This window comes from Mustela nivalis, assembly GCF_964662115.1.
Source record: "Mustela nivalis genome assembly, chromosome: 1".
In the NCBI taxonomy this organism is placed as follows: Eukaryota; Metazoa; Chordata; class Mammalia; order Carnivora; family Mustelidae; genus Mustela; species Mustela nivalis.
In genome coordinates this window covers 93,983,156-93,999,503 of record NC_139020.1, presented here as the reverse complement: position 1 = coordinate 93,999,503, position 16,348 = coordinate 93,983,156, and the positions used below count along the sequence as shown (strand labels likewise).

The following is a 16,348-nucleotide window of genomic DNA, read 5'->3' as shown; positions in this document are numbered from 1 at the left end:
AAGACAACGTGAAATGTTTCCCTCCAAATAAGTAATCTTTTTCTTGAAGGTGCTGCTCTAAGACCTGAATTTCATCCAGGTTTTAAGCTGAGTATGTTATCAGTGATTCCCAACTTTAGGTTTATAAGACCCCGGGGTCCCTCTGGTAATCTTAAGATTTCTTCTATTTTCCAAACAAAATGAATTTTAATTCTTTCCTTTAAAAAAGATATGTTCATGTATGTACATGTGCAAGTAGAGACCATGTTTTAAAATGGATGTGTTATCTCCAAAGACTTCAACAATGATGACCAGTTGGGTGTTACAACTCTGAAAAGGTAGGGAATCACTGACCTGGATTATCCCTGGAAGCCAGGAAGGAAAATAAAATAGTTCAGATTCTAAGCCAGTCTAAACTTTGCCTTTGCCAAGCAACACACTCCATGTTGGCCAGTGGCTATAAGAATGCAGCTGCCCACACAAGAGGGGTCTCCAGAAGCCTGGGCTTTACTGCTAACCACTGCTCTCAAAGGCCTGAATGGATGCCCTGCACAAATTCAACCTCCTACATTGGGAACAAAGTAGGTCTTCACCAATACAAGATCTTTCTAGTCCCCTTACTTCTTTCACACGTGAGTATATTCCCCAAACACCACAACTCTTTAGCTCTCCCTCTAAAAATTTCGTATCTTAAGTTGCATTTAAATAGAAACATAGAGAAATAATTACCATAGAGACTGGTATTATAGAGAACCCGCTACTTTCTTGGGAACACACAAGTGCGGGTAAGAAGCTAAGGATACGCCATAAAGACCTCTCTTTGGCAAGAGTTATTTGTAGCCAGGAAATTGCATTTTATGAAAATGACTATACAATTCAGACTTTAAAAAATAATGAGTAGCCCCAGCTGATCTAAGGCCTCATCAGTAAAAGTTAGTTAAGTTTTAATATAGTTAGAACACTTAACATTCTAGGCTGTTTTAAATATTAAACATTTTAGAGTTGCCACTGAAACAAGCCCATGGAGCCAAAACCAACTTATCTCTAAATCTTCATGAAAACTTTCTACTAGAGTCTTCAGTTCAAACGTCTGTTGAAATGAACGAAACCATTAGAAAGTGATGAAAGCCAAGTATCTTAAGAATTCATACCATGTATAACGTATTGCTCGTGAACCTTAAAGATTTACCCCTGCAGAGAGAGCTACAACTATTTTTTGCACTTCTACCTCCTACCTCTTTGCCCAGTTTTTACAGACAGACTGACTTTCAGTATCATAATCAATTGTTTCACATAGTTACTATGTAGAAAATCAAATACAATCATCAGACTATAGTGCTAAACAGGGATGCTTCAAATGGCTAGATGTCAGACTGTACCTGACACACTACCCACCTTCCACTGCAAGGTTAGCGAACTTTTGCTCCTGTGTGCCAGCTTAGGCGGGAAGGGACACTCGGGTGCGCAGCTGTGGGTGGTGAAGCTAACGGGTTCGGAGCAGGATCCCTTTACTGAATTGTACATGGCATACACCCTGAAAGCAAAGAGACAAAGATGGTCAGTGGCAGTAGCCCAGCCCAGAAGATCAGGGCTTTCCAAAGAAGAACAGAATTTACGTAGTACACACCATGACTCCTTCTCTTATCTACTGGTCTTGTCCTGACTTAACTACCGCCAGCATCCTCAGGAGATAATGACCCCAGCAGGGAATGTGCCTCAACTCATTCTTTCCTTCCACTAGTTGTCAGAACGCATTAGGAAGGGCAGGGTCTACTGACTGGAAAAGAATATGCTGAATACGAAAATATCCTTGGGCTGCCTCGGTGGCACAGACAGTGAAGTGCCTGACTCCTGGCTCTTGGTTTCGGCTCAGGTCGCAATCTCATGGGTTGTGAGATGGAAGTGCACAGTCTGCTTCAGTTTCTCTCTCCCTCTCCTCCAGCCCCTCCCCCACCCCCCTCTCTCTGAAATGCAGAAATCTTAAAAAAGGAAAGAAGGAAGGAAGGAAATATCCTTATCCTCCAATCGGTCTTCAAATATACATTCTAAACCATCAGGCCACTCTCCAGCTGACTTGGTGCGGAAGGAGGCTGAAAGGAGAGGAAGGGACTGGCCGAAAAGAGACGAGACGCGGTGCTCAGAGTCTACCGACTGGAGCGAGAAGTATAAACAATGGGGTAGAACAGATCTTTCTCAGAAACAGAACATCTTTATTCTATTTTCTTAGAAACAGAACATCTTTAAACTGTTTCGAACACCAAGACTTGGGTGGAAGTATGGACATTTCACACACAGAAACATGCCTGCTACTGCCAAGTGCATCTCTGACTCAAGAAAAACAATGTTCAGGTACAGTTTATCCAAGTGAACATTTTACTTTTGCACCTGGCACCGAGATTAAAGCTGTGTACTCCACGCATTAAAATGCCAGGTTCAGTGCTGAACATATGGGCCCGATTTCTCCAGACCAGCTACGAACAAAAAGCATGCAACGTATTGTTATAAAACTATACTTCTTTCAAATAGCATAAAGTAGGGTTATGTTGATTTTTTATCACCTTCCTTTCGGTTTTTTCATTTTTTCTTAATATTGAGCATTAAAAATCTACTCTTATAAAAAGACAACAAAGAAACTGTTGCCTAATAGAGATGCAAGGATTAAGCTAATCAGAGTCAGTAAATGTCTCAAGCCCTTAATTCTTGAGGTCCCATTAAAGATGAAAGAAAATTCAGAATCCAGAGGGAAAGTAAATTTCCCCAAGCTACACAGCTAGAAAGTTGCCTCAACTGAACACAGTTGTGGAAATCTAATTGCTACACTCTATCGCCTACTGTCCATATTCATCCCGCAATTAATGCTTCTCTGAACACCCACAATTCATCTTTCCTCACTCTATGCAAAGAACATAAACAATGGCTACAGATAACATTATGGAAACAGGGTCTAGTTAGGTATGTGATTTGCAAGGTCCTTTCTCCTCAAGGTCAATCACAAAGAAGTTATAGAGGTCATGCATGTTAAAAGTACTAATGCCTATTTCTATTTTACAAGGTAAGATGCATATTTTCTGGATATTTGACTTATGTGCCTTATGGGAGGACACCATGACATCTGATCCAAACAAAGGATACTTACTAAGATGCTCTTCACCCAACCCAGTGAAAAGAAATGTACCTTTCTGCATTCACTCTAAGTAGGAACATGGTAATAGAAAAGTGAATGGTAGATCTGGCAAGATCATTTCCCTGTACTAGGAGCTCACTTGGAAAATGAATCACAGAACATTCCAGACATGGGCAGGGTTCCTGCCTAAACTTTAATAGATTGACTGGATTCTGTAGCTGGTGGCTCATGGGTTACAGCTGGCCCAAGATATGTGTGGAGAGGGAAGAAATAGTGTTTTAAAATATCACAGCCACCTCTGCATGAATGGAAAGACATAGGCAATGGTCAGTACAGAAAGAGATAAGCAGACATTATGTACTCCTAATGAAAGACAAATACCACTATCTAGAAAACCTCTGCTGAAAAACCAAACCTGTATCAGATTAAGCCTCATTGCCACTATGAAGGAAACACAAGAGAATATATTAAGCAAAACTACAGGGATGCAATCAGCCTACTTCATACTGTCAAAAATTCTACAGGATCAAAAAAAAAATTATTCCAACAAATAAAACTGCAAAGGGACAAAAAAGAAAGGGAGGGGGAACCTACAGATGAAAAGAAACTTAGGAGATACTAGCCCAATGGAATAGTCAGACCATGTCTGAATTTCAATGACAACAGAGTGAAGAAACAAAACCTCCATTTTTAGGACAGTTGAGGAAATGGAAACAGTCCCTGAAGGGAAACAGTTGTGTCCCTTTAAAGACACGAAGGAATTATCCTTTTTGCTTTTTGGATGGGCACGTGATGACGGTCACGTGATACGCAGATGAAATATGAGGACATCCAGACTTCGCCTGTGAGGGCAGGAGGAGGAGGTGTGGGTAGCAAGGCAATGAGAAGCTGGGTGATGGGTCTAAGAGATTCCATCAGTTACTATCTACTTCTGACTGTATCTCAAATTTTATGAAATCAAAAGTTAAAGATCAAGCCACCACTTAAAGTTCTAGAGATCTCTCATTAAGAAAAACAAACCTCTAGGGCGCCTGGGTGGCTCAGTGGGTTAAGCCGCTGCCTTCAGCTCAGGTCATGATCTCAGGGTCCTGGGATCGAGCCCTGCATCGGGCTCTCTGCTCAGCAGGGAGCCTGCTTCCTCCTCTCTCTCTGCCTTCCTCTCTGCCTACTTGTGATCTCTCTCTGCCAAATAAATAAATAAAATCTTTAAAAAAAAAAAAAAGGAAAAAAAGAAAAACAAACCTCTGGTTTCTCATAAAACTTAGAAGTTCTAGGGCCATCTGTAACCCAGTGTTCATAGCAGCAATGGCCACAGTCGCCAAGCTGTGGAAAGAACCAAGATGCCCTTTGACAGACGAATGGATAAAGAAGATAAGGTCCATATATTCAATGGACTATTATGCCTCCATCAGAAAGGATGAATATCCAACTTTTGTATCAACATGGACAGGACTGGAGGAGATTATGCTGAGTGAAATAAGTCAAGCAGAGAGAGTCAATTATCAAATGGTTTCACTTAACTTGTGGAGCATAAGGAATAACATGGAAGACATTGGGAGATGGAAAGAAGTGAGTTGGGGGAAATCAGAAGGGGAGACAACCCATGAGAGACTGTGGACTCTGAGAAACAAACAGGGTTTTAGAGGGGAGGGGAGTGGGGGGTTGGGTGAGCCTGGTGAGCCTGGTGGTGGGTATTGTGGAGGGCACATATTGCATGGAGCACTGGGTGTAGTACATAAACAATGAATCTTGGAACACTGAAAAAAAAAAAAAAAACCCACTCAGAAGTTCTAGCAATGCAGCGGCATACTTGCATGGTAGTAACCAGATAAAGAGGAGAGCGATTCCCCTCTTGGTGGGGTGGGTATAGTCCAGCTCAGAGTCCTCACCACTTCCTGCTGTCTTGTCAGCACACACGGTGTCTCAGCTGCCCTGTACCCAGCTCTTGACCCACCTGGATTCCTAGAAGTCTCACTTCATAGTCGCTGGGTATGTGTTTACGAATTCAGACTATACTCAGGTCAACTGGGTCCTAAATGTTGACAGAGTCGGCCCCCAAAATCTACATGGTGCATAGAGTGGAGGAAAGGAAGCAGGGACAAGGGCCCACAGGGGGCTGGCTGATGGCAGTGAGTTATCTGCGGAGATCTGGACTCAGTCAAGTGCACTCTTACTCTTTAATGAGATTCTGGGAGTCACAAAATGTACATTTATTAGGCTAGAGAAACAGGAGTGATGAAGGCGCCTGACAGCCAGGTTGGCAGGACGACTACTGACAGGAGAAACAGAAGATCCTGGAGACAGACTAAAAATTTGAGGCTGTTGAAGATGGGCAGTTGTACGGGCCACAAGAAGTTATTTTTCTTGCCTTTCAACTCAAAGAACGTTATAGTTTAAATTGGGAGTCAGTGTTTTGCATTCATAAAAGTCTGTCCACAAAGGAAATCCATTTTCTATGCAATGTAAACATGCTGCGTACAGTTATCTAAAAGCTGACACAACATCTAAGTATCCCATGATTATATCCTTCAGTTAAAGTCATTCAGTAAGTAGACAGCAACTAATCGCTCCGTTTTGCGCAGTAACTTTTACAGAAAAGTCTCTGGAAATGATGCTTTAGTCTCAAGAATGTTGTAATAATGTTTTTCATAGGATAGTGATGTGTTTCTCATGTGAAAGAAGGATCAGTGGATGAGGATCAGTTTCTTGGGTTAAATAAGTCAACAAACAGTTCAGTTCTTTTTATATTTATCCCAGCCAAGAAGAATACACTTTCCTAATGATATGACTAATCTTGTGTTGGGTTTTCACATTTGTTTCAGTTTAAATACAGACTAAACCCTTATGAAACAGGTGCTCCAAAAATTTCAGAAATTTGCCTCCAACTTCCTCCAGCCCATCTGTGACATGGTAGGAACCACGGTTTCTAGTCAGTAACACCTATTTCATAATTCTGTACTGAGATGGTCAACCATATTTTTGGTTCATCATTTAATTTTTCTGAGAAATGTTATTATGTGGTATCATTTCTGGACAACTTCTTTGCCAAATTGTTAATGCCAATGACTGGGAAGCTGCTTCAAAGTTTGTCATGGAATTGCTATCCATTCCATCACTCACATTCCTGATTACCCCATCATCGTTCCTGACTCCCATGATAAAATGGTTAGTTCAATGGCAGTATTAATTCTAAAATTACCAACTAGAACAGGCGTATGGTATTTTGTGTATGTATAAATATTCCTATAAATGAGTGAATATAGATGTTTATGTGTTTAAACTCATACACTTATATGTATGTATTATAAAATATAGTTATTCATGTAGGATGTGTGTATGTATGTATGTACTGGATTTTTCTCATTTCTCCCTCAATATATAATCACACACACACACAACCTTTCTGTCTCTGTCTTTCTCTCTCTCACACAACACATATACAAGATTCTGTACTAGTGGCTTTCTACAAGAAATAATACAATGCCCTATGTGGAAGCACTGAATAAATACCCTTTGGTAATTATAAACTGATTCCTTTTAAACATTCAACCAACATTAAAATGCAAAAAGCAATTTGTGTTAGAACTTGGTAACAAATAAAAAGTGATGGCTTTAGTAAGAATCTATGCCAAGATCCAAGATCTAAATTTTCAAATCAATAGGAGTATTGCTTTCCTCAATCACCAGGGGAGGAAAAAAAAAAAAGTTCAATAGTTAGATGTGCAGAAATGAACACAAAAACTCACAGCAAAAAAAAAGAAAAAAAAAGTCTTTAAAACCTAACATGTCCTGGGGCGCTTGGGTGGCTCAGTGGGTTAAAGCCTCTGCCTTCGGCTCAGGTCATGATCCTAGGGTCCTAGGATCAAGCCCCAAATCAGGCTCTCTGCTTGGCAGGGAGCCTGCTTCCTCGTCTCTCTCTCTCTGCCTGCCTCTCTGTCTACTTGTGATCTCTGTCAAATAAATTTAAAAGATCTTAAAAAAAACCCAAACAAACAAAAAAACTAACATATCTCAATATGCAATTTTCCACATGGAATTCGGCATAAATGGCATGTCAAGTGCCAGTCTAAACAGCCACAGATGCATGATCTGTAGCACTGTCCTGAGGATTCCCAATCCCAGCGGGCTGACAGGAAGACATCACGAGCCGTCTTGCCCAGGAACTGAGGCTAGCTAAGCACCAGACAGCCAACAACAGCATCCATGATACTCAGAGGCTGTTACTAAAGAAAGGTTTGGGTATCTGATGGGTGAACCAACTCAAGCAATACTCACTAGCAGGAGGGAGAAAAGAGTTGAAAATGGCAAAAAGCACTGAATGAAGATATGGAATGATCTGAATGAAGGGAATGGAATCAGTGGCAAAAATGAAAGGCAACAAGAAATGTAAGAACAGATGCCCAGGACAGGACTTTAGTACATGACATGAGAAAGAAACTGTTCACTCTACTGAAGAGTGACGTGTGGAGACTTCCGCAGGCCTTCATCGAAACCTGCAGCATTAAGAATTGGAAGGAGGCGGCGGCCTCCTTGAACTGCTGAAAGAACTCTCTTGTCGTTTCTATCATTGGCTCTACAGACTTGAACCAGGTGACACTTTCTAAATTGGTAACACACAAATACATAAAAATGGCAATGAACATAATTGCTTCTTTCATAGTCCTACGGTAATGGAATTCTTCTGCAGCTTCTATTATGGAAATTTAGAGAGAAAATTATTTCCACCCAGTCTTTTGAGGCATTAGAGGTGACTGTTAAATTTAAAATCATATTTGAGGCTACTGTTGTTTCATGCAAGCTTATATTCCTGGAACTAAGACGTTGTGAATGTTAACTCAGCTACATCATAAAAAGGATTTTTGCTCCCTTTTTTTTTCAGTGACAAGTATGACATAACTTTACCTCAATAAAACAGTAAGAGATAGGGTCAAACCATACACAGGCTATGAACCTGTGTCATGCAGCCTTTTTTACTGTCAGACTGTGGAAACACCATAACATCTTGGAAAAACAAAACAGAATAAACAGAAACATTTAGACACTTCACAGGCTTAGAACAAGTTTGCACATATACTTCATTTGTTCTCACACCATCTTTCCAAGGCTGGTATGCATCTTATTCTCATTTTATAAATAAGAAAACAAGGCCATTTAAGTTTAAATGGCTTGCCTAAGTGACCGGAGCCATTAACCCCGAAGTCCAAGCTCTGTGCCCTACTGTCACCTTGCCTCACCAAAGCAATTCCATGCAGAGGAAGCTATATCCAAGCAGGAGTTGCGAACATTTCTATTTTTCTCTAGCTTGAAAAAGGAAAAACTGTATAAGGTGAGAGTGTGAATGATCTATAGGGAACTGGGGACCAGGCAGGGAACAAGGAAAATCTGGACTGTAGACACTTTTAATAGGAGAGAATTTTTTTAAATACTAAAAGCGATTACAACCAAAAAGAGGGAGAATTTTCTACCTCCCTGGCAAGCAGAGAAAGATACCACGTAACAGCTAGTGGTGTCTTAGGCTGCAGTGTGGTGTTGCACAGGTGTGATGTAAAGCAAAGTCAGGGGTCCCTGATATGTCAGGAGAGGTCTGGATCCAAAGCCTCCAGAGAGTAACTACCCCATGTTCTTCTTCCTCTTGGGGCGTCCATTGATTATTCCTTTTATCTGCCCGGGAGTTCAAGATGCTTATAAGACATGGCAGTAAAAAGAACCAATGAGCCAATGTTGTCAGAATTTACCCTTTGTAAGACGAGTTAAAAAGAAATGAAGGGAAACAACAGACAGAATGGCCAATCAAGGGCAGCCTCCTGAAGGTACTTAAAGTTACAAGAACTTACAAGTTTCTTTACAAAGACATTGTTAGCTCATGAATGAGCAGGAAATTAATAAAGTAAACCCTTATAAAGCAATAACAATCCACTGTGAAAAGATGGGAGAGAAAAGGAATCATATGTTAACAATGCAGAACATTTACATGGTTCCCTACATGGTGGCAGGTTTTCCGGTTCGTTGTTAAATCAACCATTTGAAAGAATCAAGTATTTCTATCATCATCTCGGCTTCACAAATTACACCCATCTTTTTGTTTGTATGGACTGTGAAAAGTTCAAAATGCTTGGGCTGAAGCTAACTGATTCAAAATCCAAATGTTTTGATTTAAAGAGGAAAAGAGCGTTGCAACAGAGTTCTGAGCAATGTAACAACCAGGCAGATAAGCCTCTTGAGACGGAATACAGAACACCTTGCTCTTTCATTATGGCTTTAAACTTAGTTTTAAACACTTACACGGCTAATAAGGCATTTAATCTGGCATATATAATATAGTAAGGCACATAATCGTTACTTCCCTACCTTTGTTAGAGAGAATATTGTGGCCTCGAGTCTGTGTGATTAAGCACAATTAAAATAGTCAATTCACAGCAAAAACAGACTCGAACTTAAGCCGCCTGGCAACTAATATGTGTTCTCCCTACTAGGTGATACTCCCTCCGCTCCATCACGAAGGAACCTTTGGGAAGTATAATAAACATTGTGTGCTTGGTGTTGCAACTGTATTACATACTTTGATGTGCACACATAACATAGACGAAGAATGAAGACAGAACCTGCTGTTATGTGTTCTTTTAGATAAAATTATAATTCCTGGTCAGCTTACAAATTACATAAAATTTTAAGTTAAAATTGAAATTTAAAAACTGTTACGGACCACCTTCAGTGACCTGTTTGCAAATGGGTATGTGAATGTATCTTTAAAGATTAGGTGAGCTCTGTAAAAGTTCATGTAATACTCTCCTCTTCATAAGTCTATGGTTGGCTGGCCTTCTTCCTAAGATTAGTTAGCTCTGCCTATTATAGTAGTCCCAGCAGAGATTCCAGAAAAATCAGAGTAGAGATACCAGACTACGTATCAGATTATATAGATTCATGGTTCTGCCAAGTTGGGTTAATGCCTATTAGATATTTGCATTACTTGTCTCATTTCAAAACCTACTGTCTCTTAAGGACCAAAGGTGTTCTTGCAACAAAGCAAGACTTACTCATTTGTGCTGAATTTTGTATTTATATATATTTATATGTGAAGGGGCTTGACAAACAACTGAAACACCAATGGCAAAATATTCACTTCTTTTACAGAAAGAAAATACTGTAAGTGAAACCATACAATCCAGTAGATCTTAGAAGACTCTATAAAAGTTACTTTAAAAATAATTTTAAAAATTCCATTTTGGTTCTCTATTATCAGAAGCCTTCTGTTTACTCCCCAGTTACCATCTCTCAAGTGCACAGCACTAACATATGGCCAAAGAGCTGAGGTAGCACAACTTTCAGTTAGGCAAGTGCCCTTACCCAAAAACTTCCTGAAAGGAGCACATGATCTATTTTAGCAATCTGAATTCTCCAACACAGGTCAGGTCTCATATCCTAACTCACCTCACATGATAATCAGTTGCTGGTCTGAGATCTTTCAGGTTACATTCTAATTCTTCTCCACTGCAAAGAAAAATCATCTATTAGTCAATGATACCCATTTCAACAGTTAAGACAGGTTTTAGATTTGGGTCTCACAGTCATGTAGAGCAATGGTTCCAAAACTCATGTCTGATAGCACCATAAACCAGAAATAATCTTGCCTATCTGGTATTATTACCCTTCTGGACTAGCATATTAGATTCCTTTTAATGATGTCATCCTAGACCGGGAAAATGACAAGGTTAACTTACTGACGAAGTTCCAAAAGGTCTTATCAATACTTCAAAGTAAATACATAAAAACAAGTAAGCAAGGAAATTAAATAGAGAGATAAATGATAATGAAAGTGTAAAATAAAATAACTATACCAGCTGTCCACTGAAGGTAGCTCTCAGACTGACCTTGGCAGGAACCCCAAATGCTTCAACTTCTCAACTCTCTTGAAGAAATCTCCATGTGCTTCCCTCACAAACCAATACTAATTGCTCTCTGACACACATACAAATCAATCCTTTCTTTCATAAAACAAAACCACTTATATGATCAGAAGTTGCAAATGCAACGCAGCTTAAGCACAAGGCAACAGCCAATATAAAATAAGGAATGTTCCATTAAAAGTTTTTAAAAGGTGAGGGGTGGGGGCCTGACTATATTCTTCAGAAAAGGTCAAGGTCACAAAAGACAAATCCTACGCCAGTGTTCCAAGTTAAAGGTGAAAGACATATGGCCACGAACCGGAATATCCGACCCTGGACCAGATTCTGTACTTCAGGGGAAGAAAAACGCTATAGGATCGTATTTAATAAACAGATAAACCTGGAATGTGGACAGTGGACTAGACTGAAGCATTTTATCAACGTACATTCATGAAACTGGTCATCGCATTGTGGCTATGTAAGAAAATACCCTATTCCTGGGAAACATACCGAAGTATTTAGCAGTAAAAGGACATGTAATAGACAACTAATGGAAAAAATACGGGTTGGGAGGACAGCAAAAATGGGAGAGAAAGAGTAACTCCAAAAGTAAGCCAAAGAAAATAAAAAGATACTAATAGGGGAAATCTGGGTAAATTCCTTTGTCTCTTTATTTCTGCAACATTTTGTAAGTTGGACGTTATTTCAAACAATAAGACTTTTTTTAAAGTTGCAAACTGGAAGCCAATGTCCACACCATGCCTACAGTTCTCAAGTTTGACTTGCACTGTATCCTTAGTGTTTTTGAGTTTGCTGAATGAGTTTGACATTAGGAAAGCTTATGTAACAATTCAGATTTCCAGCATTTCTTAGGGAAAAAAAATCCAAAGAAATCGGCAACTCTAGAGCTGTATCCCCTTATGATAACAACCTGATGTGAGTGGCGGCTGGTGTTTTCAGAGGAAGGCAGGAGAGCTCTTGCACACCTCACCCCCAACCTTCCTCACTTATGTCATTGGCCAAGTTCCTCTGGGCACTGGAGGCTAGCTCCTGCCATCCTTGGTCATCCTACCTGGACAGAACCTCACTGTTTCTTGAAGTAGCTGGGAAAAATGGTGCTCTATGCATTTCTTTACAAATTTCGACTTCTCAAAACAGAACCAAATGGATATGAGCTGGAGTAAGGAGTTAGGATTTTATTCTAAGTACAATGGGGAATCACCACAGTGTCCTCACCTGGGAGTGAGTTGGTGTGACCTGGTTTCTGTGGTGTGGGATGATTCTGAGCTACACTTATTTAGGAAAGCCTTGGACTGAAATGCTTTCAAGCAATCTTTACTACAGGCTAGAAAACTCTTGTGGAGGGTAAGAAATAGAATGAAATGGAAGGAAACCATAATACAGAATTTCAAAAAACCAGACTAGAAAATCACCTGGGTCTAAAAAAAGGTAATCAATCAAGAGAGTGCATGACTGATATGTATTTAAAAATTCAAAGTCATGCTCACTTTTTACCCTAATAGGCAATAATGGAAATTTTCCATTAGTCCTATATTGACAGGCTATAGTAATAGCTCATCAAGTAATAGCTCATCAACACCAAATAACTACAAAATTCATTTCTGATCGGCAGTTACTCTGGACAAAAATAACTCCTGCCATTAAAATTATCACTAACACTTAAAATGAACTATTTAAAGAAAAGTTTGCAAAGCCTCTAAATTCTTCCTGTTTCTGATTTTCCCTAATGACTCCGATTTCACCATTCAGCAGTGCAGAAAACATGTGGAGACATGGACTACCTGTATATTATCTTGTACTTTCCGTCCCGTCCTTTGTCGGATAAGGCGACCTCATAGCTGTAGGGGAAAGAAAGACCACTATGGGGTCCACATGAAAGTCCAACAGGGGGCGCCCAGGACAGCACAACTGCTCTCGCCTGAATATTAGAAACCTGAGGAAAAACAAACACAGAGGAAATTATTCAGACACTACATCTTGCAGTAACATTTTTGTGATGACGAGCAGTGGCCTGAGACAGGCTCGGGAGTTAACGTAAGGTAAACAATTTTAATGACAAGGCCAAAACCATCACACGGATGGTCTAGATCCTGATGTCCACAATAGCTCCTGGAACATCTCTCCTTCTAACGCAATTCCCATTTAATCCTCCGGAAAGTAAAATCATCCGTCCTGTGTGGGAACTTATTTTAACGGTAAAAAGCTAAATGTGAGACTTTCATGATCTCCGTGATGAATATCTCATTACCTGGAAGGAGCCCTGTCCACAGGTACTTTCTGGAGGCCGCCCAGCTGCCAAAGCCAGTACCTTCAAACCAGGCACCTTGGAGGCCTCAGCTCCCAGGAGAACTTAGCAATGGCAGGAGTAGGACCCAGCCCGGGGCTGAAATGGGTGCCTCGGTAGTGGTTCACCTCCTCCCAGCTAGTGGTGGTGGTGTGTATGTGTGTGTGTGCAGCTTCCGTGTAAGACTTCATTTGAACAGAGGACTCTGGCACCCTCAAACATGCCAGCTTTCTTCCCTTACTTAGGACCCCACTGAGGCAGGTTCCACCTCACGTGCCCGCCGTTCTCAGCAGGATGGAGCTCCAGCCACCCCGAGCTGTAAGCTGTTCAGTGACAGACCCTGTTGTGGGCTTCCTGCCCTTCCATCCCACGTGCTCCCTCTAACTAGTGCTTCCTGGGGCACCCCAATCTTTTTTTAGAGTCTGCTGTTCGTTCCATTTCTCGCAGAGATCCCTCCGTACCGCTTCTGCTCTGTACAGACACAGCTTCATGATCTATGTAACCAATTCTTTAGTCTAACTCCTATGCATCATTTGTGACATCAGCCGAGCCTCCTTATTCCCAAGTAACCTTCCCTGAAGTAGTTCAGCTATCACCACCCCTCTGTCCTACAGCAACTTGTTAAGATTTTTATGATCATAAATCACGTTTACGGCATTTGTCTCCCTTTCCCGCTGGACTGTGGGTCTCCCTAAGGGCAGGACCCAAGTCCTAGTCAACTGTGAGTAGTCACGGCTTAGTAAATGTTTGCTAACTGAAAAACAAAAACCAAAGAAGCTACGATAGTCTGACTTTTTTAATACAGGTGACACAGTGGATGGTAGACCAGCATAATACACCTCTTTATAAAACCAAAGACACTGTTAAAGAATCAAACTCCATCCTTGTTGCTATGGCTCCAGACAAGCGTCTCCTCTGGCCATCTATCCCTCCTGCCCTATTCCACCGCTTCAAGGATGCCATTCCCTCTCCCCCTATAACTTGGCTTTTGATTTTCCTACTTTCTAACCTAGGACCTCTGCCTCAAAAAGTACCAACCGAGTGAAGTGAAGACTGATGTGTGGGAAATGTTCTCACATCAGACACACAGCACAGAGAGTCCCACAGCAGCCTGAGACCAAGTCAGGAAAGGTTTCTGTCTACCCCTGCCTGGAACCCCGCTCAGGATCAACCGCTGTTTTCTCTGTGCCCTGGCCACGTTTTGCTGGTACCTGTGCCCAGCAGTCATTTCCTCACATCGCCCTTCATTGATCACTCATGTGTTGGTTCTGACTAGATAAGAGTTTAAGGCAGTATTTCTACAATATACACACACCCCAGTGTGTCTGCTGAATTCTTGGACACATCATTAATGGGTCATCTTGAGGTACTGGGTACTATATTTGATTTTTAACTTGGAGATATTTTGCTATTAAGAGTTTAGTTTACAATTACAAAAGAAGGCTCATTATGTACTGAAAATCGCTGCTGTGCACAATTCCAAGAACAAAGTGGAGTAACACCGATTCGATGAATGGTGGTGTGAAGTAACATCAAGTTTCAAAGTAGGTTGGCGGATGCTAGCGCATTAGATACTGAACAAGTATCCATAAACCCACAACCCTTTAAATTCTTTTCCATCAGCTATTAAGAACTTGTACTTAGCTCAATTATTAATGGAAGAGTGACGTACAGCCCCTGAAGCATTGACTAAACAAGGTTCCCCCTTTCTCCAGATTCCCTGAGCAAGACTGAAGCAGGCAAAGGGTCCTCTGAACGCAGATCTCCATGCACATGCGCTCCTCCGATGGGCCAGGCTTTCAGAAGTGCTGAGAACGGTCCAGCATTTTCAAAGAACAGCAACTGTGACTTCTGGGAATTCTTTCCTAGAGCTAAGCGGCCTGCCACCTAGCTGACTAGCACTGTCGCAGAAGCAGAAGAACATTCCCTCCTGTGCTCCTGCTGCCTCCCTCTCGCAGACTCCCGGGCCTCAGGCTTCCTTTCTTTAGGCGCTGGAATCTGGACAGAAAGAGAGCTTTGTCTCTGGCACAACTTGGAACTCACTTCCATTTCAAGGAGGATGCCAGGAGACGACACAGTGCCTTTCAAGAGAATGTCGCATAAAGGGGAATCCTCTGCACCAGATGCCTATTCCAGGTGTCCAGGGAGGTGGTGACCCTAACGAGAGATTCAGGCCCTAAGAACTCTGGTTGGCTCAGGCCTTCTTCAGGGCGAAAGCTAATCTGACTATCACAAGGATCGTCATGGCTGACATCCTACAAAAGAAGTGTAGAAGCCATAAAACTGACTTCCTGATGTTTAATTATTGTACTGCAAACTGAAGTCGATCTCCTTCACGATGATGATAAAAGTGGTGATTTCTAGTTACAGGATCAGTGGACAAGACCCAAGCTGACACTTGCTTTGGCACGAGAGATGTAAACAGGTCTGTTGTGGAGGTACCACTGCAAGCCTGCTGAGGAATTAAACTGCTTTGAAGGATCTAGAAGGATTCATAAAACCATCATTTATTTCTAAATAATTACATAATGATTAAAAATCATTGTTCTCTGTGTGTTAATTAAATGTAGACTCCAACTCGAGGCAGTTGCTAGGTAAAAGCATATATATGTGCATACACACCTGGAAGTAAGATGCCTGATCTGGTAGGTGTTTGATACATGGTCTTTAACTCTCCTTCTCCCTGTCCCCCTTTCTCTCCTGTTCATTCAGTATTTTAAAACTTTTCTGTAAAATTTTACTATCTTAATTCTTAAATTATATCATATGCAAATGATGCTCATTATTTGGATCAAAAATACCATTTATTTTCATCAAGTTACTAAATTATTCATCCCATGTTAAAAAAATATTTCTATGTAAGTCAGTAGCTTCTAAATTTGGTCAGGACTTTGGAGTTAACTATGTGGGAGGCCTGCAGATCCAATTAGGGAGTACGTTAAGGAAATATTACCATGGAAATATTGGCTTCACTTCAAAAGTATCATCATGAAAAATAATAACACAATGGAAAATTTAAAAGGCAAAGGTCAGAGATCATTACTCAAAAAAAAAAGA

The 16,348-nt window shown here is 40.9% G+C and overlaps 1 protein-coding gene across 2 annotated transcripts in view; it reads right to left on the bottom strand.

Annotated features, from left to right (window-relative positions):
• The window catches only part of FNDC3B (fibronectin type III domain containing 3B), a 342,975-nt gene that overhangs the window by 78,972 nt on the left and 247,655 nt on the right, over positions 1–16,348 (bottom strand). For both annotated transcript variants that reach the window (XM_082688730.1, XM_082688731.1), the window contains exons 8-10: positions 12,789–12,940; positions 10,532–10,591; positions 1,375–1,513 (exon numbers count right to left, since the gene is read on the bottom strand). In XM_082688730.1, coding sequence (XP_082544856.1) covers positions 1,375–1,513; positions 10,532–10,591; positions 12,789–12,940 — 351 coding nt within the window. The remainder of the gene's footprint in view (positions 1–1,374; positions 1,514–10,531; positions 10,592–12,788; positions 12,941–16,348) is intronic.